This window comes from Nomascus leucogenys, chromosome X (assembly GCF_006542625.1).
Source record: "Nomascus leucogenys isolate Asia chromosome X, Asia_NLE_v1, whole genome shotgun sequence".
Classification (NCBI taxonomy): domain Eukaryota; kingdom Metazoa; phylum Chordata; class Mammalia; order Primates; family Hylobatidae; genus Nomascus; species Nomascus leucogenys.
This window is the reverse complement of record NC_044406.1, coordinates 90,530,282-90,556,632: the sequence shown is the minus strand read 5'-3', so window position 1 is coordinate 90,556,632 and position 26,351 is coordinate 90,530,282. Positions and strand designations below refer to the sequence as shown.

The window sequence follows — 26,351 nt, the reverse complement described above, 5'->3', positions numbered from 1 at the left end:
TACTGGTGGGCTAAATAAAAATGCCTGAGAGTTTTTAATATTTTTAAGAACACTGTACCTCTTTCAGTTGCAAGTGGTTTAGAATGGGAAGGGATGTTTCACACAGGGTTATCTCTGTGATTATGTACGGATAAGTTCCTTGATTTTGTATAGTAGGCCAGCCAACGAGGCTTTTTAGAGAAAACTCACACTTAGAAAGGTACAAAAATTTAGATAGGGTTCACCTGTGGTACTGGGGTAGGGTGTTTGGTTCAAACACAGCTCATTATCTAGTCAACAGGTTAGACTCAGGACACAGTCCCGAGTAGACCCAAAATGTCTCAAGTCCTAAGAAGAGAAATTAAGCTGTAAGCAAATATAAAATGAACTAAAAATGTTAATGGCTACTTTGCTAAGAACTGTGTAATACAGTGGGCTCCAAGAAGCCCTAGAGTAGAACCACCTGCAATTGGGACTGTGGCCCTTTGGGGACTGTAGGGAATCAGAAGGGCTTTGTCACCATGAGTACTCCATTATATCAGTAGCTGTCAGCAGACAGTGCATATACAGGGCATAGCAGAACAGAAGTGCCCAGCAGATATGATAGTATCCAGAGAAGGATGGCGCCCTCTACTCAGCTGCTTGGAGTTGTTCCTGGGGACAGGTGAAACCTACCTTCAGCTCTTCTTTTAAGTGTCTGACAGGGTGCTGGGTCCTGCTCCTGTAAGGACAGCTCACATGTTCAATACTTCATCTGATCCACTGGGCAGTCCTGGGAGATAAGTATTATCCCCATTTCACAGATGGCAAGACTGACCCTTACAGCAATGAATTTGTTATAACTGCCAGGTTGATACCTCTAGCTGTTAGTCTCAGAGGTAATATGAATTTTACTTATCATTTTATGTTCTGGCAACAGAAATTTTAAGTGTCTTTATTACCCTCATAAGCTCACTGAACAGTTCAATTGTTTATGTATTGTTTTCTTGTTTAGTTTTTAAAATTATTGTTATGACAAAAGGACATATCCTTTAAGAAAAGGTAGAGATGAGTGAGAGCAAAGAAAAGAAAAAGAATCACATCCTATGGGGGAGCCATAGGATGGTAAAGGACCCAGGAGAAGGGGTAGCAGTGCCCACTCACCTAGTTACACCTAGGGAAGACATGAGGATGGGCACAACAACAGCAGAATGACATGGAGGTACCTACCCAGCAGGTGATTGAACTCATTTTTGGGTACCCTTCAGGAATAACAATTGGCTACTTTTTAGTGTACATGCTTTCAGAGTTTTCTTTGTGCACAAATGCATTATGCAAACATTTACATTTTTATAAAAACGGGCTGATACTGTATATGCGGTTCTGCAAACTGTTTTTTTATTTTTATTTATTTTTTTTTTTACAATGTACCATGAACATCTTTTTCACGCACATGGGTGAAAATCCTCTACTAAAATATAGAGCGCTGTAGTTGGGTCAAAAGGCTGCTGGTAACGAGACTGACATCTAAAGCAAAGTATCAGCTTAAGGTTAAAGCATTGGGCCTGTCAAATACCTACCAGGGAAAGCAGGGCCAGCAATATTCTCATCAGAGAAGTCAGAATGGAAGGCCAAAGACATTAAAGGTATGGGATATCGTGTAAGCCCCTCTGGCCCCTACCTCCGCCCCTCACTCCCCTGACACCCCGTTGTCCCCTTGGGGCGAATGGATCCTGTACATCTCTTTGCATCCAATGAAAACCACCCATTTTCTGTTTTTTCCTTAGCTCCTCTTGAGCCCTTGACACATCTCCACATTCTCTCATCATCTCCTCACTGCTCAGATGCCTTTCCTGTAAGTCCTCCTGAGAGTCCTTGGGGGAATCGTCCGTCCCCCTGTCCGTTTTTCTTTTTGCTTTCCGGGGCACATAATCTTCAGCTGGGCGCTTTTCGGCGGCCCGCGGCTGGCTCTCTGGCTTTGCCTGGGAGGCTGGCTTGCCCTCGCCTTGTGGCTTGCCCTCACCTTCGGACCTGCCCTGCTTTTCCTGGCTTCCCTCATCTTCCAGTTGTCCCTCATCACCTGGCTCTCCCTCATCCTCTCTCTTTCCCTCGAATTCTGTCTTCCCCTCCACGTCTGGCTTTTCTTCCTCGTCTGACTTTCCTTCATCATCAGGCTCTACTTCATCTTCTGGCTTTCCCTCGTTTTCCAGGTTTCCTTCATTTTTGTTGTAGGGTTTTTCCATGTCGAGATTTCCCCTCCTTTTCCTGTCCTGGGGGATGGGAATGGAGGGAAGAGGAGACAAATAAGAGACATGGGAGACTGAGGGCATGGGGTGGAATGCAGGTCTGGATAGTACTTGCATCTCACCCCCGGTGAGGGTTCCCCTAAGCTGGCCAGGCCTCCAAGAGGGCCTTCTGCCCACCACGTAGCCTGCCACTCCTCCCACACACGTGAGCCAGCCATTCCCTGGCAGTCCCTGCCACCTTCTCTGCACTGGTTCAGCCTCGTAATGTGTGTGTTCATGTGAGTGGGGGATGGGCAGGGGCCCCAATTCGGCCCTGGCCGGGCCCTCCACACTCTCAACCCTCATAGGGCCCTGTCCATTGAGCTCCCCCACAACCACCTTCACAGACCTGCGGGGATTCTGGACAGGTTGCTCCTGCTTTTTAGGCCTCGCAGAGCGCTGGGAACAGACGCGCAGACCTGCGGACAGACAGGAGACAGGGGTAGGGGCTGCGCAGTCAGCGGTCTCGCAGGTACTCGGTTCCCTTTCCTGAGTCCAGGCCCTGCTCGCCCAACGTTTTCCTCCCCTACATCCCCCGCACCCCAGCCGCCATTTCTTTCCAGGCCTCGGGCACCAAACCAGGATGCTTTCCAAACTGCGTTTGTCTCTGTGTCCCCTTCCCCTGGAGGCAACCTGTCCCAGTGCCACCCCGTTTTTGCGGAGGTCAGATGTTTCCATGGGAGCAGATTGTGAGAAGGGGTTATTTCCAGAATATGTCTACGTTTCACTGTTGCACTGCGGGGTTGCTCCCCCATACCCCATTTCCAGTAGTAAAATGGATGGAGGGCTCAGTGCAGGGGGTCGTCGAGAAGGCGGGCCAGGCTCCCCGGCTCTTGCCTCCGCCCGCTCCGCTTCCCCCTCCTCACCAGTCTCCCGGATCCTTTCTCCGCCCCCTCCCTACTCCTACTGCCAGCCACCTCCACCCCTTCCCTGGGTTCGCCCGCAGCGCCCACCTTCACACTGACCTGCCGGGACCCGGGACAGGCCTGTGCCTCCTCTGGCTTGCGGAAGCCCGCTCGCTTCTCCCCCGCTGCCCGGGCAGCTCAGACAGCTGGTTCTGCGCGGGCGCCGGGACCGGACCGCAGGGCGGGCGGGCGGGTGCGGGGGCTGGTGCCCACGTAGGCGCCCGGCGGGTCACGTGAGCGTCGCGTCACCCGAGCTCGGCCCCCCTTGCCTGACCCACCTCACCATCCATCCCCGAGGGACCGGGAGGCTGGGGACGGTCGGGGTCGGGGTGTGTTTGTGTAGCAAATGGGGGTCACTGAGAAGAGAGGAGGGGGGTGGCTTTCTGACCCCAGGTGCTTTACCTGGCGCATCTCACAGCATCCTCGCAGGGTATCTCTCTCTGATGTCCATTATCGCCAGGTGTGACAGTTGATCAAAGAGGGTACCCGACTTTGCCAAGAACGCTCAGCCCCAGAACTCCAGAGCCCGCTTTCAAGACCGTCTCTGCCTGCCTCCAGAGCCCAGGGTGGTGGTGCCTGCCAGGAAGCTGAGCTGCCACCTTGAGTGGCGGTGTTCCTAGGGTTCTGTCCTGGGCCTCCTCTCTCCTCAGTCCTCAAGTTCTGTCTCCCTGTTTGATCTCATTCATTTCCAGTAAAGACCAATGACTTCCAGATCTACATCTCCAGGCTATTCCCACCCCAGAATCTCAGACCTATTTTTGCATTCCCATCAGAAATATAGGGGAGTGTTTTGTTTCCCAACGCCCTTCCCAACATAACCTATGACATACTTTTAAATGTGCACTAATATGATAGTTGAGAATTAATATCTCAATGGCATTTTATTTTGCCTTATCTCTGTTTAAGGACAACTTAAATATCTTTCTTTGTGAATTGTCGGTTCATGTCTTTTCCACATTTTTCTAGTGGGTTGTTGGTCCTTCTCATCTCAATTTTCAAGTTTTCTTAATACATTAACTGTTATATATGTTGCAATTTTCTCTCCAGTTTGTCAGTTGCTTTTTGGCTTTGTTTATGGTGTTTTTCTGCCATGCATTAAAAAAAGTAGTCAAATTTATTTAACTTTTATTGCCTCTAGATTTCGATTCATAGTTAAGAAATCTTTTCCTACATAAGGTCCAAGAAGCATTCACCCATGTTTTCTTCTAGTATTCATATGGTTTTCTTTACATTTAGAGTTTATATTTGTGTATGGCAAAAAGTATTGATGGATCTTTTGTTTTCTTTTTCCAATTGGTTTCTCAGTTGTTCTGGCATCAGAAAGTCCATCTTTGCTTTAGGGATTTGAGATGCCACCTTTATTACATATCAAATTTCCATATGTACTTGGAAAACTTTCTGGGCTTTCTATTCTATTTCATTGGTCTGTTTGCTATCCATATACCAGTTGAATTATAGAGGATATATAATTTCATATATCTGGTAGAGCTAGGCCCCCTCAGTAGATTCTCTTTTTTCCAACACATTCTTGTATGTTTATTTTTCTACATGAACTTCAGTATAAATTTGATTCAGATCTGTTTTAATTAACGATTAGATATCTCCACCTGAATGTCCCTGAAGGACCTCAAATGCAATATGTCCCAAGTGATTTTACCATCCTTCCTTGATCTTTTCCACACACAAAACTCCCTCCTCTTCATTTCTCTTATCTTAATAGATGGCTCCAGAACCCACACTGTTGCCCAAGCAAGAAATCTGGGAATCATCCCTCATTCCCTCTTCCTCCCTGCCACCAAGTAATCTTAACCTCTTCCAAATATCTCTGGGTTTTCCCACTTTTCTTCCATCTCCACTCTTGCTACTTTTTTTTAGGCAAACAACTCCCCACTCCTGGTCTATGGTGGAAGATCCCTTTCTGGTTTTGCTACCTCAAGTCTTGCTCTCCTTAATATATATCATATTGTCCCACTGCCTTTTTCTGTTTCATCTTCATTACAGTACTTGAAGTAGGTAGGTCACTAATTACCTCTTATATAGAAACCACTCCACAGGCCAGGTTAAAAAGGGCCTTGGTCTTTAGCCTGATTATTTTCAGATCATCTTTTAGCAGTTATTGAGGATCTAAAGTAAATTCTGAATTTTGAAATAATTAAAAAGAAATGTGCCTGTTGGATAATTAGACAATTAGGATGCCAGATTCCTGGATGGGATGATTCAGTCTTGTAAAGCTGTGAATTTTCTCACTCCTGTCCCCAACCCCGCCGGCATTTGGAAGTTTGGTAGATTTTCCTTCAAAGGTCTCTTGAAAAAAATCAAATGGAAAAGGATAGGCAAGAAATTAATAAAAGTCACCATAAAGGAGTTCTAGTTGTTTAACATATGGAAGCTCGTAATAATCCAAGCAGTATGGCACAGGTCCAAAAATAGAAATTTAGTGAAGAAAAGACAAGAGTGGTCTTCTACACACCTAGGTTTTAATGAGCTTTTAATATACAGATTAGGTGGCATTTCAACCTAGTGCGAAAGCTGGGCTAGGCTTTAGTGAGTACAATACATTGAATTTTTGCTCTAACTAAATTCATATGAACACCACAACCCAGGTGTCTAAACCCAAGAGAGATTATTTCATGTTTATTATCATCCTCATCAATGGGTGTTATTGAATTCCTTTATGTGCATGACATCACATGGTCACCATATAACATATACTATAGCAACCAGTCTAATTATTTACTGTGGAGATCAAGAGCTAAAATACCAGCTTTGCCACTTCTTAGTTGTGTCAACCTAGAAAAGTTACTAAAATTCTGTGAGCTTTAGTTTTCTCTTCTAGAAAATGGGAGTAAGATTTTCTGTATCACGATTATTGTGAATTATAAATAACAATTGCTATATAAAGTGTTTAGCACATAGTAGACCTTCAACAAATAGTTCCTTCAACCTCCCATAAAAGACATGATTTTGCAATAAAAATTTGCATAGCTGGCTGGGCACGGTGGCTCACGCCTGTAATCCCAGCACTTTGGGAGGCCAAGGTGGGTAGATCACGAGGTCAGGAGATCGAGACCATCCTGGCTAACATGGTGAAACCCCATCTCTACTAAAAATACAAAAAATTAGCTGGGCATGGTGGTGGGTGCCTGTAGTCCCAGCTACTCGGGAGGCTGAGACAGGAGAATGGTGTGAACTTAGGAGGTGGAGCTTGCAGTGAACTGAGATCGCATCACTGCACTCCAGCCTGGGTGACAGAGCGAGACTCCGTCTCAAAAAAAAAAAAAAATTGCATAGCTATCAAGGCATCATTTGGAAATATAAGAGGAACTATATATACTATATGAGCTTCAGTGATACTAGATCAATAGATTACGAGATGGAAAAAAACACTGCACTATCAGTTGCTCTTCTGCCCCATTATTTTAACTTCTAGATAAACATCTGGGAAGTGCAGGTATATGAGACACAGAAACACAAGGCACTGTGGATGCCTCTTCTGTCTGGACAGAAAACTGGAGTCAGGAGACCTCTCTGAGTCCCCAGAGACAGAATCATCACTACTGTGTGTCCTTGGGTAAGTCACTCCTAATGTGCTGACATCACCTCTGTAACACACAAAGATCTTCACGTCTTCGGCACTCAATAAAAGGCAATCATAATTATTTCTTGTATACATACTGGGGTATGTCAGGATGAGGGAGACAAAGGCCAACCACAAGGAAACAATACTTTCCTCTAGAGGCCTTTGGGAACCTCACTATTAACTGAGTGCCTGCCATGTGCCCTACATGGGGATAGCTGCTTTATGTAGTAGAGTGGGATATCCCAAGTACCCTCTCAACAGCCTGTGAGTAAAGAGTCTTTGCCCCATTAGATGAATGAGAAACCCAAGGCTCAGAAACTGTTCAAGGTTACACAAGCTGGTTAGTGCCAAGCCTGAGAACCAACCTAGGTCTTAGAATGAGGACTACTATCTCAATGTGTCCCTATGTTATCTCCCATTTTCTCTACTCAACTTCCTTCCCTGTGATCACTGATGAGTCAATAATTATTTCTCAGGGACCTACCAATGTCTAGCACTTTACTGTGTTCTTTAAGAGAAAAGGGCTAGGTATCAGAGGAGGAAGATCTTTCACCTTGGTGAATGATATGCTCTCTGGGTAGGCAGAGAGCATCTTCACATGAGGCCGCTTGGAGAAAGAGCTAAAGGAAAAGTCACTAGGCCAGTGACTTTGGGCCACTGTCAATGGGCCAATAGGAGCTCAGCGAAGGCAATGGCCAGGTTTGCTGGAAATAAACAGAGAAAGCTTCAAGGAGGAAAAGGACCTTGACTTGGGCCTCAGATGATGGGCGGGACCTAGAAGGAGGTAGGGAGGGAAAACTCAGCTGTTTGTCTATAGTTCCTGGTCTTACATTAATTATACTGGCCTATCTTTATTAAATGGTCAGGTTGCCCCAACTTGAAATCAAGGTCTCATCTGATTTCTCCCTCTCCCACAGACAAAGCTCTCCTTCTTGCTTCACTGTATCTCCTGAATCTGTCACTACCTTGGAGCTTCACCATTTCTCATTTGAACTCTTAGAATAATCTCTTCTCTAGTTTTCCTGCTTCCAGCCCTGCCCCTTCCTTCAGATAAATCTTGTACATTACCATCAAATTAAACTTTACTCTTCCCTGCTTTTAACTGCCATTCTCCTGCTTTTAACTTCCCTGCTTTTAACTGCCATTCTCCTGCCTGAAGGCACACCACCCACAGAGTAAATCCTGCACTCTTCATCCTGACATTCAGCATCCATCAGAATTCAGCCCCAGGACACACATTCCCAACCTAGTCATGCACTTCTCTGCCCTCAGTGTGCCCCAAGTATGCCTTATTCTTCCCTCTCATTGTCCTTATGTGTCATTTACTTCCTGCCAACTGCCTTCTTATTCCCCCTAGAGGTCCTAGTCCTGCTCATTCTTAGATGCCAACCCTCATCACTCAGCCTCTGAAGCCACCCTAGCTAGTCTTTCCCTCCCCTGTTGCAGCTACACACAGGGTCTCTACCCTTCATGTTGCCCTTAGCAAAGGTTTTTGTGCCATATATCCTTGTACCTTTCCATGTCTCTGTGTGTGTGTGTGTGTGTGTGTGTGTGTGTGTGTGTGTGTGTGTGCGTGCGCGCGCATGCATGCACTGGGAGAGAGTAGTGGTAGCTCATCAGGGAGGTGGTCAGATGTGGAGATCAGATATGATCTTGTCTTCTATGGTCCCTATGCTGATACATGGTGATTTGCTCAGAAAATCTCAGTCTCCGAAGAAGCTGTTTTCCAATTGGCTCATAGCTGAACCTGCTTTCTGTGTTCACAAAGGTTGGAATAGAGGTTTAACTCCTCTTCTGTTTAATGGGCTATTGATATAAAAAGAAATTAATCATATTCTGAAAGAAGAGCCATCCCTGAACTCTCAAGTCTAGATCCCTTATCTGTTCTTTTAGCACCGTTATTTCCCCATTGTTAATACTCATTAGGCTTTGTAATTGGCTCTTTCCATTTCTGTATCCCCCTACAAGCCCCCTAAAGATGGAGACTGTGCCATATTCATCTTTGCATCCTCTTGCATGATTATTCAAATATCCCATTGATGAAGACAGGTATATATATGTGTGTGTGTGTATATATATGTATATATATATGTGTGTGTGTGTGTGTGTATGTGTGTGTATATATATATATATCTGCTTCTGGTAATGGCGGACTAGATGATTTAGAGCAACCTACCCATTGAAAAGAACTACAAACAGTCAGATCTCTAAAAGGCTACAAAGTTAATACAATTGTGAGGAATTACTAGGTTATACTACAAGAGAACAGAAGCATCCAGAGAGGTAAGCCTGGGACTTAGAACTATATTTTTACTGAAGGCATCTGTGATTGAGTAATAAGCCTGTGCTAAACTGCGTGGAACTTATGGCACATTCAAGGCACTATAGTAACAGAAATCAGAGCCCAAGGCCCATCAAAAGGGGTGGAGTGTTTCGTGACAAACCATCACCCATAGTATGCTGGGAACCTCAAATGTTTATACCTTCAGGGTAATTGTAATAGAAAAATATACTAGCCCTTACAAAGTCTTGTAGCTTGGCTTTGCATCATCTGGGTGGACTAGTGAACTGTAAGCTCTGAACAAATATTATGGTGGTAACAGACAGGAAGCACTTTTTTTTTTTTTTGAGACAGAGTCTCACTCTGTTGCCCAGGCTGGAGTGCAATGGCGCAATCTCAGCTCACTGCAACCTCCATTTCCCAGGTTCAAGCGATTCTCATGCTTCAGCCTCCTGAGTAGCTGGGATTACAGGCATGCACCACCATGCCCGGCTAATATTTTTGTATTTTTAGTAGAGACAGGGTTTCACCATGTTGTTCAGGCTGGTGTCAAACTCCTGACCTCGTGATCCACCCGCCTTGGCCTCCCAAAGTGCTGGGATTACAGGCGTGAGCCACCGCACCTGGCCAGGAGGCACTCTTATGGGCCTGACCAATGCAAATAAAATCTTCTCTGGAGTAAGATTTTTATCATCTTAGGCCTTAGATTATTACAACAATTGCTGAAATACAATATCCACACACAAAGATAACCAGGTGTACGAAAAAAATACGTTATGAGTAAGAAATAGAAACAACAGGCAACACAAATAGATCAATATGATTTGAATTATTTGATTGATCAGGTACAGATTATTAAACCACAATACTTACTGTATTCAGATAAATAAAACCTCATCTTGAAGATTTCAATATAAATAAATAAGAAATAAGTAAATAAAATTCATATTTAAAATCTTCCAAAATGTTTCTGACCAAGAAAATTTTAGGCCCAGATAACTTCACTAGTGAAGAAAATAATATCCATCCAACACAGTCTTCCAGAGAATTAAAAAACAGAGAATACTCTGCAAGTCATTTTAAGATTTGGTATAACCTTAATATCAAAACCCGACAAGGTCATTATGGGAAAAGAAAAATATAGGTCAATGTAACTCATTGACATAACTGAAAAAAAATTTAAAGAAGAAAGAACCTGACCATATATGAGAATAATAATATACTACATATAAGTTAAGGTATTCCAGAAATGAAAGATTGGTATAATATTTGAAAATCAATTAATGTAATTTACCACATTAAGAGAATAAAGTCTAACAATCATATGATTATTTTAATAGATGAAGAAAAAAGTATTTATAATAGAAGCCCTTATTAAATGGGAAGAGACAGAAGGGGACTTCCTTGATTTGTTAGAATATGTTTATAAAAAACATATAGCAAACATAAAATATAATGATGAATATAGAAAGCTTTCTCTTTGAAGCTGAAGCTGAGATTAGGAAGCCCCAGATCTTTTTAAAATTTGACTGTAGGTCCCAGGCCAGTGAAAAAAAAGAAGATGAAGGCAGGAAGGCAAAAGGAAGGAAGGAAGGGAAGAAGAAAGAAAAGGTAGAGAATTGGAAAGGAAGAAATGAAACTGTCATGCACAGACAACATGACTGTAATTTAGGAAATCTAAGAGTCCATATATAAAAATTTTGGAATGAATAAATGAGTTCATCAAGTGTTCTGGAAATGACAATATACAAAATTCAGTTGCATTTCTTAATCAGCAAAAAAACAGTTACAAAATGGAAGTTTTAAATCCAATACATGATGAATGTTACTGAGATCTTTAAATAAATAAATGGAATATATATCATGGTCATGGGTTGGAAGACTCAGTGTTAGGAAGATGTCAATTCTCTTCTAACTGACCTATAATTACAATGCAATCCTAAACAAAACTCCTCCTTCTTTCTCTCCTTCCCTTCTTCCTTCCTTTCATGGAACTTGACAAGCTGATTCTAAAGATTATATACAAACACAAAAAGTCAAGAATAACTTACACATTATTGAAAAAATACGAATCTGGAGGACTTTGCTCTGTCTACTAAATACCAAAACTTATAAAATCTAAATATTGACACATGTTATAAAATCATAGTAATTTAGTGTGATACTAATCCAAGGATAGCCAAAGAGACCAATGGAATCAAAGAGAGATCCCAGAAACAGACCCATGCATTACGGATTGCTGATTTACAATAAACGTGCATTGTTAAGCACTGGAGGAAAGGATAACTTTTATCAAATGACACTGAATGAACTGCAATATATAATACGGAAAATGTAAATCTTGACCCCTACCTCACATCAAACATGTGATGGTTAATTTTATTTGTTAACTTAACTGGGCCACAGAATGCCCAGACATTTGTTTAAATGTTATCCTGGGGTATTTCTGGATGAGATTAACATTTGAATTGGTAGACAGAATAAAACAAATTGCCCTTCCTAACATGGGTGGGCCTCATCCAACCAATTGAAGACCTGAATAGAATACAAAGGCTGAGTAAGAGGGAACTTCTGTCTGACTGTTTGAACTGGGACATTGGTCTTTTCTTGACTTCAAACTTGAACAGAAAAATCAACTGTCCTTGGGTCTTGAGCCTGTCTCGAACTTGCTGACTATAGATCTTGGGACTTCTCGGCCTCCATAATCACATGAGCCAATTCCTTGTAATCTCTCTCTCTCTCTCTCTCTCTCTGTGTATATATATATATATGTGCTATATATATTTGCTATAGATTGGTTCTGTTTCTCTGAAAAACCCTAATGCAATACACAAAAACTAATTTGTGGTCAATTATACATCTGTCTTCTAGAAAATAATATAGAATATCTTTATAACTATGATGTAGGCACAGACTTTTTAAACTGGACACAAGAGTACTTATCATAACTATAATTCCATTGAAATTAAGACATTCCATTAGTCAAATGACACCACAAAGAGAGTAAAAAGACATGCCACAGAGTTGGTGAGCTATTTGCAATACATTTCACTGACAAAGAGCTCAGATGCAGAATATATTTTTAAAATCCTACAAATTAATGCGAAAAAGACACATAAGCCAATAGTAGAATGGGAATAATACAACCACTTCGTAAAAGAGGACATCTAAATTGTCCAAAAAAATGAAAGTGTGCTCAGCTTCATTAGTTATCAATGAAATGAAAAAGGCAGATAATAACAAGCAATGGTGGTGATGTAGAGCACCAAGAACTCTTATCACTACTGATGGAAGTGTAAACTGATACAACCAGTTTGGAAGTTTGGCATCATATATTACAGTTGAACATGCAATTCTCCTTATAGATAGCTACCCAACAGAAATTTGTGTACGTGTATACTGAGAGGTATATATAAGAATTTTCATAGCTGCATTATATATAATATTTAAAAGCTGGAAATAACCTAAATTTATATAAAGAACAAAACAACAGCATAAACTGTGATATGTTCAATAATAGTGTACTACACATCAATGCAAATAAATTAATTAAATCTAAACATAAAAACATGGATTCATACCATAAACATAACGTTTTAGCTCAGGCTGCTATAACAAAATACTATGGCTTATAAAAAAACAAATTTATTTCTCATAGTTCTGGAGGCTGGGAAGTACAGGATCAAGGTGATAGATTCAGTGTCTGGTGAGGGCTGTCTTCCTCACAGATGGCTGTTTTTCACTGTAACCTCACATGGTAGAAGAGTGAGGGAGCTCTCTGGGGTCTCTTTCATAAGGGCACTAATCCCTCCCACTGGCCCCAACTCCTAATACCATCACCTTGGAAGTTTGGATTTCAACATATAATTTTTTGGGGGAGGGACATAAACATTCAGTTTCATTGTATATAGTATTGAATAAAATATGCCAGCCATAAAAAATACATGCTGTATAGTTCCATTTATATACAGTTCACAAAACAGGCAATATCCTAAACTATACTGCTTAGGATGTAAAATATCAAGAAAAACAAGGAAATGGTTACCATAAATTTCAGGATTATTATTAGCTCTAGTGGTAAGGAAGGGGGATGACTGAAGGGGACATCAATGGCATTTCTGGACTGCTAACAGTATTCTACTTCTTGACATGAGTGGTGATTACCCAGTTTTTCATTTTGTAATAAATAATTTAGCTCTACATCTTGTGTATGTGTGTGACTCTATATGTGTGCTATCTTTCATGATCAAATGTTAAAATGGCAGAACCACAAGAGAAACAAATTCACAACCATAATGAGAAACTTAATATGTTAAGTTTCAATTGTTAAGTTATCAATAACTGATAGAGCAAGCAGACAAAAATTCAGAAATGATAAAGAAGCTTGGAACAATTTGACAAACTTTTCTAAAGGACATACACAGAACTCTGAACCCAGTAAATGTAGGCATGAAACATTTTTACAAAAATTGACTATTAGATCATAAAGATGTCTCAATAAATACAAAAGGATTGCAGTTATACACATGTTCTCTGACCCTCAATACACTTATACAGAAATCAATAATCAATAGCAAAAAGAAAACTAGAAAATTTCCATATTTGGGAATATTTTTGCCCTTTTCTCACATCATTCCTCCTGGCATTTTGTACTAAGAGAATTTGATTTGGTGTTAGAGAATTCAAGCTCTATGAGGGGCATACTTTTTGGCCCAATATAACTAGTGGGGGTTACAAGTGAAAGGAGAGTCATCAAATCTACTGTAAATATGGGATAATTGATATTTGGAGTGGTCAAAAAATGGTTCCAAGATCAAAGAGCTGATAGTAAGTTCCAGTAGTAACTGGAACTCATGACCCCAATAGTCCATGATCTAAGATACTCTGCTAGACTGCATCTCTCATATCCTGTGAGTTGTATGTGTGGTGATGGGCAGGAGTCTGCTACTTTGTGCTCCATTTTGAAGACAAAAAGACAGCTGGTCTTGGAACCTAAGTCTGTGGACTCTATTCTCAGTAAATTCAACGACTGGCCTGTGTAATTTAAGAAGGCCCTGCTCTCTACATCTCAGAGCTTTTTTCATAACAAATGTCTACTCTCTAGGGGGAAAGATTTTACCAGAGCTCTGTCTCAGAGCTGTGGGGTAACAGTGATTACCTAGCTCCATCACCCTCTACACTGCTTGTGTCATCTAAGGGGAGGATCAACGCTATACAAAAAGAAACACTTGCGAAGGTCACAGGCCAGAGACATAGGTCCACTAAAAGATGGAGATTTAATTGGAAGATTATAGAATACTCCCTATCTCCAATGTCTTATCACTACACCATCAGGGCTCTAGTATAATAGTAAATTACAATGGAAAGAGGTGCAAAAACCAGAGTCTCTCTGTTTGGGAAGCCCAAAGTCAAGAGGGGAGACAAAAACAGGAACACTGAGAAATCTGATGCCTCTAGCACCTATAGCAATAGAGCAAACATTAATCAAATCACAACTTCTAGCCAGATTAACATAGCTCCTTACACTAGAGGCTCATTTACCTTATTTACCTCAGTTCCTATATACCTGATATAGCATGTGTGGTTTTTAACAAAAAATTACAAGACAGCAAAAGGCAAGGGGAAAAAAAGTTCTGAAGAAACAAAGCAAGCTTCAGAACCAGACTCAGATATGATACAGTTTTTGAAATTGTAAGACAAGGAATTTAAAATAACTATGATCACAACAGGTGTGGTGGCTCATGCCTGTAATTCTAGCACTTTGGAAGGCCAAGGTAGGAGGATCGCTTGAGGCCAGGAGTTCAAGACCAGTCTGGGCAACAGAGCAAGACTTCATCTCTTAAAAAAAAAAAATTAGCTGGGCGTGGTGGTGCCTGCCTGTAGTCCTAGCTACTTGGGATGCTGAGGCAGAAGGATTGCTTGAGCGCAGGAGTTTGAGGCTACAGTGAGCTGTGATCATGCCACCACATGCCAGCCTGGGCAGCAGAGCAATATCTTCTCTCTAAAAAAATAAAAATAATAATAAAATAACTATGACCAATACATTAAGGGCACTAATGGAAAAAGTAGACAACATGCCAGAATAGATGGATAATGAAGCTAGAGAGAAGGAAATGCCCATAAAGACTCAAAAGAAAATACTAGAAATTAAAAAGAAAACTAACAGAAACAAGGAATGCCTTTGATAGGTTCATCAATGGACTGAACACAGCTGAGGAAAAAGATCAATGAGCTAAAGATATGTCAGTAGAAACCTCTCAAACTGAAATGCAAATAGAAAAAAAAGAGTAAAAAATAAAACAGAACAGAATATCCAAGAACTATGGGACAATTTCAACACGAGTAACATATGCTAAATTGGAATACCAGAAGAAGGAATAGAGAATGAAGCAGAAGAAATATTTGAAGTAATAATGGCAGATAACTTTCCAAAATTAATAGACACCAAACAATACATCCAAGAAGTTCAGTGGACAATGGGCAGAATAAATACCAAAAGAAAACACCACTACACCTAGGCATATAATATTCAAACTGCATAAAACCAAAAACAAAGAGGAAACTGCCGAGACCAGCTCAGTCGTGGAGACCCTAGCCCAGCAGCACTAGAAGAAATAAAGACACACACACAGAAATATGGCATGTGGAGTAGGAAATCAGGGGTCTCACAGCCTTCAGAGCTGAGAGCTCCAAACAGAGATTTACCCACATATTTATTGACAGCAAGCCAGTGACAAGCATTTTTCTATAGATTATAGATTAACTAAAAGTATTCCTTACGGGAAACAAAGGGATGGGCTCTGGCTAGTTATCTGCAGCAGGAACATGTTCTTAAGGCACAGATCGCTCATGCTGTTGTTTGTGGCTTAGGAACGCCTTTAAGCGGTTTTCCGCCCTGGGTGGGCAAGGTGTTCCTTGCCCTCATTCCGGTAAGCCCACAACCTTCAGCGTGGGCATCATGGCCATCACAAACATGTCACACTGCTGCAGAGATTTTGTTTATGGCCAGTTTATGGCCAGATTTGGGGGCCTATCCCCAGCAGGAAATAATGAAAGAAACCAGAGGGGAAAAAAACACCTTACCTGTGGAAGAACAAGGATAAGAACTGCAGTGGAATTGTCACCAGAAACCATGCAAGCAAGAAGAGAGTGAAGTGAAATATTTAAACTGTTGAAAGAAAAAACAACCAACCTAAAATTCTTTTTTTTTTTTTTTTGAGACAGGGTCTCACCCTGGCTTGGGCTAGAGTGCAGTGGTGCAATCATGGCCCCCTGCAGCCTCGACCTCCTGGGCTCAAGCTATCCTCCCACCTCGGCCTCCTGAGTAGCTGGGACTACAGGCACATGTCACCATGCCAGGCTAATTTTTGTATCTTTTTGTAAAGACAGAGTTTCTACATTTTGCCCAGGCTGGTCTCAAACTGCTGAGCTAAGTGATCCACCCGCCTTGGCCTCCCATAGTGCTGGGATTACAGTTGTGCGCCACTGTGTGCAGCCTAAAATTCTATATCCAGCAAAATTATCCTTCAAAAGTGAAGGAGAAATAAAATAAATACTTTCTCAGACAAACAAAAACTGATGGAATTCAGCACCAGCAAACCTGCACTTTAAGAAATGTTAAAAGATTTTCTTCAGGCAACTGAGATCTACATAAAGAATGAAAGAGGATTAGAAATGAAATAAATGAAAGTAAAGAAAAATATTTATTTTTCTTATTCTTAATTGATCTAAAAGATAACTGAAGAAATAATAGCAACAATATATTGAGTGATTATAGTGTATGAGTAATTGAAATGAATGACACATGCTCTGCATTAAGGTATGTGCACTACATACAAGTTAAGCATAAGAGTGTTATTTGAAAGTTGACTTGGCCAGGCGCGGTGGCTCACGCCTATAATCCCAGCACTTTGGGAGGCCGAGGTGGGCGGATCACGAGGTCAGGAGATCAAGACCATCCTGGCTAACACAGTGAAACCCTGTCTCTACTAAATATACAAAAAAAAATTAGCCGGGCAAGGTGGTGGGCGCCTGTAGTCCCGGCTACTCAGGAGGCTGAGGCAGGAGAATGGCATGAACCCAGGAGGCAGAGCTTGCAGTGAGCCGAGATCGCGCCCCTGCACTCCAGCCTGGGTGACAGAGCGAGACTCTGTCTCAAAAAAAAAAATTAGCCAGTGTGGTGGCACATGCCTGTAGTCCCAGCTACTCGGGAGGCTGAAGCAGGAGAATCACATGAACCCGGGAGGCAGAGGTTGCAGTGAGCCAAGATCGCACCATTACCCTCCAGCCTGGGCAACAGAGCGAGACTCTGTCTCAAAAAAAAAAAAAGAAAGAAAGAAAGTGGACTTAGATGGGTTAAAATATGTAGTAAACTCAAGAGAAATCACTAAAAGTTGTTTAAAAAAGTATAACTGATACTCTAAGAGAGGAGACAAAATGAAACCATGTAAAATAATTAAAACCAGAGGAGGCAGAAAAAGAAACCTTGGACAACAAAGAGAAAACTGTTACAAACATGGTTGATATTAATCCAAATATATCAAGAAACACTCTAAATGTGAGTGGTCAAAATACACCAATTGAAGACAGAATTTGTCAGAGTGAATTTTAAAAAAAACCAACTAGGCCAAGCGCAGTGGCTCATGCCCATAATCCTAGCACTTTGGGAGGCCGAGGTGAGCAGATCACTTGAGCCCAGGAGTTTGAGACCAGCCTAGGAAACATGGCAAAACCCCATCTCTACAAAAAATGCAAAAATTTTCCAGGTGTGGTGGCATGTGTCTATGGTCACAGCTACTCAGGAGGCTGGGGTAGGAGGCTTGATTGAGCCCAGGAGGCCAAAGCTGCAGTGAGCCATGATCATGCCACTGCACTGCAGCCTAGGTGACAGAATGAGACCCTATCTCAAAAAAAAGAAAAAACCCAATTACATGTTGTCTACAAGAAGCCCACTTTAAACATAAGACTGAGAGGTTAAACATAAAGCAATGGAGAAAGATATATCATACTACACTAATGAAAAGAAAGCTGGAGTAGCTATATAATTTTAGACAGAGCTGACTTCAGAACAAAGACAATTATCAGAGATAAAAAGGGGCATTACATAATAATAAAGGGAACAATTCTCCAACACATAATAATAATAAAGGGAACAATTCTCCAACACATAATAATTATAATTAGTTATGTACCTAACAATAGAGTGTCAACATATGTGAGGCAAACACTAATAGAAATGAAAGGAGAAATAGATAAAAATCCATTATTAGAGTTGCAGACTTCAATAACCCCTCCTGCTAGTCAGTAATTGATAGATTAAGCAGGCAGAAAATCAATATGGATATAGTTGATCCAAAAGGCATACTAATCAACTTTAGCTAAATGACACTTCATCTAATTTACAGAACACCCCAACAGCAGAACACCATTTTTTTCAAGCTCACATAGAAAATTCACCAAGAGAGAACATATTCTGGTCCATAAAAGATACCGTGACAAACTAAAAATAAGAGAAATCATAAGTATGCTCTCAATAAAATTAAACTAAAAATCAGTAAAAAGATAGATGGAAAACAAATATCTGGAAATTAAACATACTTCTAAATAACACAGCTCAAAAAGAGCTCTCAAAAGAAATGAACCAACCCAAATGCCCATCAATGATAGACTGTATTAAGAAAATGTGACACATATACACCATGGAATACTATGCACCCATAAAAAGGATGAGTTCATGTCCTTTGCAGGGACATGGATGATGCCTGAAACCATCATTCTCAGCAAACTAACACAAGAACAGAAAACCAAATACTGTATGTTCTCACTCATAAGTGGGAGTTGATCAATGAGAACACGTGGACACAGGGAGGGGAGAATCACACACCAGGGCCTGTCAGGAGGTAGGGGGGTAAGGGAGGGATAGCATTTCGAGAAATACCTAATATAAGTAACGGGTTGATGGGTGCGGCAAACCACCATGGAACGTGTATACCTATGTAACAAACCTGCACGTTCTGCATATGTACCCCAGAACTTAAAGTAGTAAAAAAAAAAAAAAAAAAAAAAGACACAGCAAGAAGCTCACAGTCTGCAACTTGGAAGAGGACCCTCACAAGAACCCAACCATGCTGGTACCTGATCTTGGACTTCCAGACTTCCAGAACTGTGAGGAAAAAAACATTGCTGTTGTTTATAAGCCACCCAGACTATGATATTTTATTATAGCAACCTGAACAGACTGGTATGGTTAATGTATGGATTTTTGCCAATTTTTACCTTACCCTCCAACATTAAAGAGACTTGTTACTTTGCTACTTTATTTTCTTCCCCTTACCCATTCTTCAAAGATGGTCCTTTCTGGACAGATTTGTTCTTTTGGGCTAATGAAAAATCGATGATTATGGGTGGAAAACAGGACCAGATCGGTAATAGAGAAAGGGGGTGACTTAGCAAAATAATTTGCCAGTCTGTTTATTAATACTGAGGAGGAAAACATAGAATGAGTTAAAACCATGAGAGCAGATTAGAGAAGGAATTTTTTAAGAATTTAGAATTAGAGAAGTGAAAAAGCACCCACAATGTGCAAGAAAGGTGTAAAGGAGAGAAATGGAGAATTTGCTGTAGTATATAAATGTTCTTTTTGTAGAATCATAAAAAAAAATCCACAGGGAAGCTATGATTCAGTATAGGTTCATCTGTACCTAGTTGTTATTAATAAACATTTAATTACTTTGAAAAAATATTTTGAACTAAATGAAAATATAACATATCAAATTTGTGGAAAAATATGATATAGCAAATGATAGAAATCACAAGTATGCTCTCAATAAAATTAAACTAGAAATCAGTAACAGGTAGATGGAAAACTCAAATATCTGGAAATTAAACATACTTCTTTTTTTTTTTTTTTTTGAGACAGAGTCTGGCTCTGTTGCCCAGGCTGGAGTGCAGTGGCACAATCTCAGCTCACTGCAAGCTCCACCTCTTGGGTTCATGCCATTCTCCTGCCTCAGCCTCCCGAGTAGCTGGGACTACAGGCGCCCGCCACCACACCTGGCTAATTTTTTATATTTTTAGTAGAGACGAGGTTTCACCGTGTTAGCCAGGATGGTCTCGATCTCCTGACCTCGTGATCTGCCAGCCTCGGCCTCCCAAAGTGCTGGGATTACAGGCGTGAGCCACCGCGCCCGGCCTGGAAGTTAAACATACTTCTAAATAACACAATTCAAAGAAGAATCCTCAAGAGAAATATAAATGAAAATACAACATACCAAATTTGTGGGATTCCCCAAAGCAGTGCTTAGGGGAAAATTTCTAGCTTAAACGCATATATGAGAAAGGAAAAATCTACAATCAATAATCTAAGCTTTCAAATTAGGAAACTAGAGAAAGAGGAGTAATTTAAGCCTAGAGCAAACAAAAGATATAATAAAAATTAGAGAAGAAATAAATGAACCTGAAAAGAGGAAAACAACAGAGGAAATCAATGAAACCACAAGCTGGTTCTTTTAAAAGCGTAAATAAAATTGACGTATTACTTGCCAAGCTAACCAAGAAAAAAGAAAGAAGACAAATTAACAGTATCAGAAATGAGGCCAAGCGTTGTGGCTCATACCTCTAATCTCAGCACTTTGGAAGGCTGAGGCCGGAGGATCGCTTTGGCTCAGGTGTTTGAGACCAGCCTGGGCAACATAGCTCTACAAAAAATTTAAAAAAAGAAATGAAGGTGGAGTTATCATTATTGATCCCATGGACATTAAGAAGTTAATATGAACAACTCTATGCCTACAAATTTGTTAATATAGATGAAATGTACCAATTCTACAAAATAAAATTTTTTAAGGGAAATAAAACATATACAGATTGGAAAGGAAGAAATAAACTGTCCTTATCTGCAGTTGACATGGCTGCCAAAGAACTGACAAATGCCTGGTGCAAAGTCCCAGCATACAAGATTAATATACAAAAGTCAGTTGCTTTCCTATATACTAGCAATGAACAATTAGAACTTGAAATGTAAAAGTACCATTTACAATAGCAGTCCCCAAATGCAGAATGTGACAAAAGAATTTTAATGTATCACAAATGTATGAAACAACCTCACTGAAAGGGATGGGGGAATAAGGTACTGACATAGGTAAATTTGGAAATGAGTGGAGTCTGTAAGACTAGAGGCAAAAGGAACTGTACATAGCACTCTACTCCAGTTGATAAAGTTGTTTTCCACAGGGGCACAAGTTTACAATTTTGAAGCTCCATATATTTATATAATTAATAAACAATTAGTAAAATGGATGGCAGATGGTAGGAGACAGGTTTCTCACAGTTGGAGTAGAAGGTTACAAATAAGCAAGGGGAGGCTAGAATGATCCATGCAGTAATAGACTGTAGTTGGAGACACTAGTATAAATTCATGTTTAGCCTTATATAAATACAGATGGTTATATACAGAAATATTTGTATTTCCATAAATACTTTATATATGTATGGGTATTATATACACATATCTTTTTGCTATGTCAACTGAGAGGGCCTAGAAGCAATTATATTTCAGCAGCAATGAGTATGTCTAGCACCCAGATCTTGTTTTTCTAACACCATTCTCCAACATAAGATACCAGGGCTACTTGGAGAAATGGCTGATTCTAGGACTTGGGCAATATGAAAGATAAAGCTATAGCATCTTGTAGTGCCAGAATATAAGTAAATACTAAAAAAAAAAAAAAAAAAACCCTCTACAACATAACAATGGAAGCGTGTCAAATGAATACAGGAGCCAACTGAAAGCTCCCAATGACCAAAGCTGGAACACTTTGAGCAAAAACATGTAAAGTAGTATTGTGTTAATCCAAAGTATAAAATAGTCATGAGTCTACATTGACACAAATAAACTGAATATATAAATAAGTGGGGAATAAGAGTCAAATATCCTCTTCAGAAGGATTCCAAATAATTTTTGTCAATACTCTGCCTTCAAGGAGGTAATAATGCCCTACTCCTTAAGTGTGGGCTGCCAATAGTGACTTTATTCCAAAGACTACAATATGGAAAGGGAAAAATAAAACTTAACCTTGGAGAAACCTGACAAACACTACTTCAGTCAGGTTACCACGGATAAGAACAGTAGTAAATATATTGATGGTATGTCCCCTTTATATGAGAATGGCATTTTACCTCTGGTCTTCTTCCCAAAACACATAACGCCTGTGTAATCACAAGACAAGCAAACCCAAGTTTTGGGACATTATACAAAATACCTGACCAATACTTCTCAAAAGTGTCAAGGTCATCAAAAACAGGCAAAGTCTGAAAAACTCTCACAGCTAAGTGGAGCCTATGGAGACATGATGACTAAATGTAACCTGAATGGGATCCTGGAACAGAAAAAGGACATTAGGGGAAATCCAAATCAAGTACATACTTTAGTTAATAATAATGTATCAATATTGGTTAACAGTGACAAATGCACCATACTAATATAAGATGTTAATAATAGGGGACAGTGCATATGGGATACTCTGTACTATCTTTGTAATAATTCTGTAGATCTAAAACCATACTAAAAGTTTATTAAAAAAATACTGCAAGGAAATAAAAAGCTACTCAAGAGCCAGGGGGAAAAAATCACATAGGTAGATGGGTCTGTTGAAATAGTAAAGCAGGGCTTAGCAGAAATTTCCTGGGAGACAATTCCTAAGAAAAAAGTGTTAGCAGACTAGAGATTAACAAATGAGAACAGCACAGCATCTTGTCACCCAGCTTTTTCTCCTGGCTCAATCTCCACTATCTAAATCTGGTGGAAACGGCTATATGCAAAAATATACACAAATCAACAAAAAACATGGAAAGCAGTGTTTTGTAAAAACTTTATAAAATATCAAGGCCCAAGTGACAATTGGGTACTAACAACCTGAGTTAGGATAATTCTATTGCAGGTAGAGAGGGAATTCTCCACTTTTCTGTTGGGACAGTGTTGCTTAGTCCATCATGGTCTCCAGCCCACCAGCAGCAGCTGGGGCCTTAGGAGGGTGCAGGATCCATGAGAAGGGGCACACTACCTTTCAAGTATGGCATTACCCAGGAAGAGTGGCACCCATCTCTCAGCTGTCTGGACTTATTTCTGGGCACAGGTGAGACCCTCCTTCAGCCCTCCCCAAGCACCTGACTGGGTACTGGTTCTGCTAGTGCAAGGGCAGAGAGTAGGAGCCAGCCTAACACAGCTCACACACTCAATACTTCACTTGATCTTCTCCACATGTCTAGGCTAATTTTATCCCAGTTTCACAGATGTCAAGGCTGTCCCTTACAGCAATGGAGCTGTAATAACCATCGAGTTGACTCCTCCAGCTTCCAGTCCCAGAGGTAATGCAACTTTTACCTATCATTTTATGTCCTGACAACAAGAATTTTAAGTATATCCACTGTCTTTATAAGTTCACTGGGAAGTTCATTTGAATGCTTATTCAAATGAATGAAATTCAAATATTCACTGTTTTCCAATATTTTATCTTTTATTATTTTTATGACTAAAGAAATCTGTTTTAAGGAGAAAAATGGACAGATGAACAAAAAAGGACAGAAAAAATCACCCACAGATAACCACTGTTAATCTTTTAGTGGACACAGCTTTCAGAATTGTTTTCTATACTATATTACTAGGTAAGTATCTTTGTAGCTTTACAAAAATGTACTGATGCCATATATTTGGTTATGCAAGTTGTGTTTTTTAATTTTACAATGCACCATCAACATTTTTTCCATGTAACAGATGAACATTTGCTAATGAGAACACTGTGTTGCAGACAGGTCAAAAGGCTGCTAGTAACAGGAGGGATGCCTAAAGTAAAGTATTACCGTAAGGTTAAAGCACATGGCCTGGTAAATGCCTGCCAGGGACACTACACATAAGGAATGTCTTCAATGTCCCTTCGTGGGGCCCTGCAGCCACCCCTGAATTCCCTTGGACCTCTAGGGTAGAAGGGGTCCTGTAAGTTTCTTTGCATCCACAAAAACGCCCCCAATTTCTGTTTGCTTTTTCTCTTCTCATCCTGCACCTTAGCCATATTGTCAAATTCTCTTATCATGTCCTCATTGCTGAAATTCATATCGTGTATGGCCTCTTTATACTCCTTGAGGTAATGAGCCAGCCCCTTATTAGTTTTTCTTTTGGCTTTCCTGGGTACATCATCCTCAGCTGGGCGCTTTCCTGCAGCCCTTGTTTCACTCCCTGGCTCTCCTTCACTCTCTGGCTTTCCCTCTATCTCTGGTTTTCCCTCTCTCTCTAATCCTCCCTCCATCTCTGACTCTCCCTCCCTCTCTGACTTTCCTTCTTTTGCCTTTCCCTCACTCTCTGGCTTTCCTTTATCCTTTAACATTTCCTCATCTCCTGTTTTGCCCTTGTTTTCTGTCTTTCCCTCGTTTTCTAACTTCTTGTCTTCCAGAGTACAAGCTACTTCTGGCTTTCTCTCGTCCTGTGGCTGTTCTTCATTTTCCATCTTGCCTTGGTTTGAAGCCATTCCTTCATTTTCATTGTAGAGTTTTTCCATGTCGAGATTTCCCCCTCCTTTTCCTGTCCTGGGGGATGGGGGTGGAGGAAAGAGGAAACAAAGAGGAGACATGGGAGACTGAGTGCATAGGGTGGAAGGCAGGTCTGGATAGTACTTGCATCTCACCCCTGATGAGGGTTCCCCTAAGCTGGCCGGTCCTCCAAGAGGGCCTTCTGCCCACCACGTAGCCCGCCACTCCTCCCACACACGTGAGCCAGCCATTACCTGGCAGGCCCTGCCACTTTCCGTGCACTGGTTCAGCCTGGTAAGGTGTGTGTTCATGTGGGTGGGGGATGGGCAGGGGCCCCAATTCGGCCCTGGCCGGGCCCTCCACACTCTCAACCCTTGTGGGCCCCTGTCCATGCAGCCCCGTACTTTCACGGACCTGCGGGGATTCTGGACAGGTTGCTCCTCCTTTTCAGGCTTCGCAGAGCGCTGGGAACAACAGACGCGCAGACCTGCAGACAGACAGGAGACAGGGGCAGGGTCTGCGCGCTCAGCGGGCTCACACGGACGCGGTTCCCTTTCCTGAGTCCAGGCCCTTCTCATCCAACGTTTTCCTCCCCTACCTCCCCCGCACCCCAGCCGCCATTTCTTTCCAGGCCTCGGGCACCAAACCAGGATGCTTTCCGAACTAATTTTGGGTCTCTGTGCCCTTCTTCCTCAGAGGCAACTCTCCTCCCCAGCCTCGCGGTCAACGTTTTTCTCTACGTACGGGAACGGCAGAGGGGGTTTACTTCCACTGTCTCACTACTGGGGCGTACCCAGCCCACCATCTCCGGCTCCAAAATGGACGGAGGGCAGAGAAGAGGATGTGCCTGGAAAGCGAGCATGGATACTTGGGGGTGCTCGCCTTCCTCACCCTCTGCCCACTGCCTACGTGCTCCCCCTCAGCCACCCCTAGTAGTTTTCCCACCGCCATCTCTGTCCACACTCGGGCCAGCTTCCCTCGACTCGACCCGACCCCACCCCCAGCCTTTCCCCCTACCGTACTCGTTCCCCTTCCGCCATTCCAGTGTTCCGCTGGCAGCGTGGAAGGCCCGCACACTGACCTGGAAGAAGCTGGACCAAGAATTAGGAGCCCAGGAACCGGAGCAGACGAGACCCAGCCGCGGGGACAGAGGGCAGGCACTCGGACCGGTGCCCACATCTGCGCCGGGGCAGATCACGTGAATGCCGCAGAACAGGAGTTCCACCGCCCCACGCCCCGCCTCCTAGCCAGCCGCTTCCAGCCACCCACCACCTCTCTCCAGCAGGTACCCTCTCACCTCCCTGGGCCCTTTTGTCCTTTTCTTCTTGTTAAGAAATTAATCAAAGAAGGAATTTTAATGAAAATCACAAAGTTGTTTTTTTTTTAATGAGTTGGGCGGTCCAGAGGAGGAGTCTTGATAATGTTGCTCTTAAATTCCACTGAAATAACGTAGACCCACCCGATAAAATCGTATGAATGTGAACTTAAGTACTGTATAAAGAATAGAATATTGCACTTTAGAAAAAACTTAAGAAAAATTTTCCAAAATAAATGAAATTGTCCCTTTTTCCTGACATGTACAAACATAAATTTTCAAATGAATAAAAAATAAAGTTATATTTGAAGCAAAATAAAAGAACGATTAATTTATCTTAAGTGAGAAACTGAATATGCAGAGACAATGACCAGACCACATAGGAAAATTGAACTGTGACCCACAACCTTTGCTGCAAGCAGCTCAAAAAGCCAAAGTATAGCATCTGCAGAAATGTTCAGGACTTTAATCAATTTGCTAGCCTTTCTGGCCTTTTTAATTTTTTTAACCT

General features: G+C 41.4%; 2 protein-coding genes across 4 annotated transcripts; both read right to left on the bottom strand.

Moving 5' to 3' along the window:
* Positions 1-1,334: 1,334 nt before the first annotated feature.
* LOC100596735 (transcription elongation factor A protein-like 3) lies at positions 1,335-25,774 on the bottom strand. The gene is given in 4 exon segments (XM_030806684.1): positions 1,335-1,678; positions 1,680-2,223; positions 24,940-25,012; positions 25,548-25,774. Coding segments are annotated over 4 exon segments (804 nt in total). The 5' UTR covers positions 25,705-25,774; the 3' UTR covers positions 1,335-1,648.
* On the bottom strand, positions 23,499-25,741 carry TCEAL4 (transcription elongation factor A like 4). Of its 3 annotated transcripts, none has more exons than XM_012498898.2 (3): positions 25,607-25,741; positions 24,940-25,012; positions 23,499-24,582 (listed from the first exon to the last, which is right to left on the bottom strand). In XM_012498898.2, exon 3 carries the CDS (start codon positions 24,552-24,554, stop codon positions 23,907-23,909), a length of 648 nt encoding a protein of 215 aa, XP_012354352.1. In that variant the 5' UTR covers positions 24,555-24,582; positions 24,940-25,012; positions 25,607-25,741; the 3' UTR covers positions 23,499-23,906. The 3 variants fall into 3 exon arrangements, with proteins under 3 accessions (XP_012354352.1, XP_003262162.1, XP_030662546.1); XM_003262114.3 differs by having other exon boundaries at positions 23,501-24,577; XM_030806686.1 differs by lacking the exon at positions 25,607-25,741 and adding an exon at positions 25,543-25,560 and having other exon boundaries at positions 23,501-24,582.
* Positions 25,775-26,351: the final 577 nt, after the last annotated feature.

Excerpts from the sequence above, each read along its gene's own strand:
- TCEAL4 (XM_012498898.2), bottom strand. The coding sequence starts at position 24,554 with ATGGAAAAACTCTACAATGAAAATGAAGGAATGGCTTCAAACCAAGGC.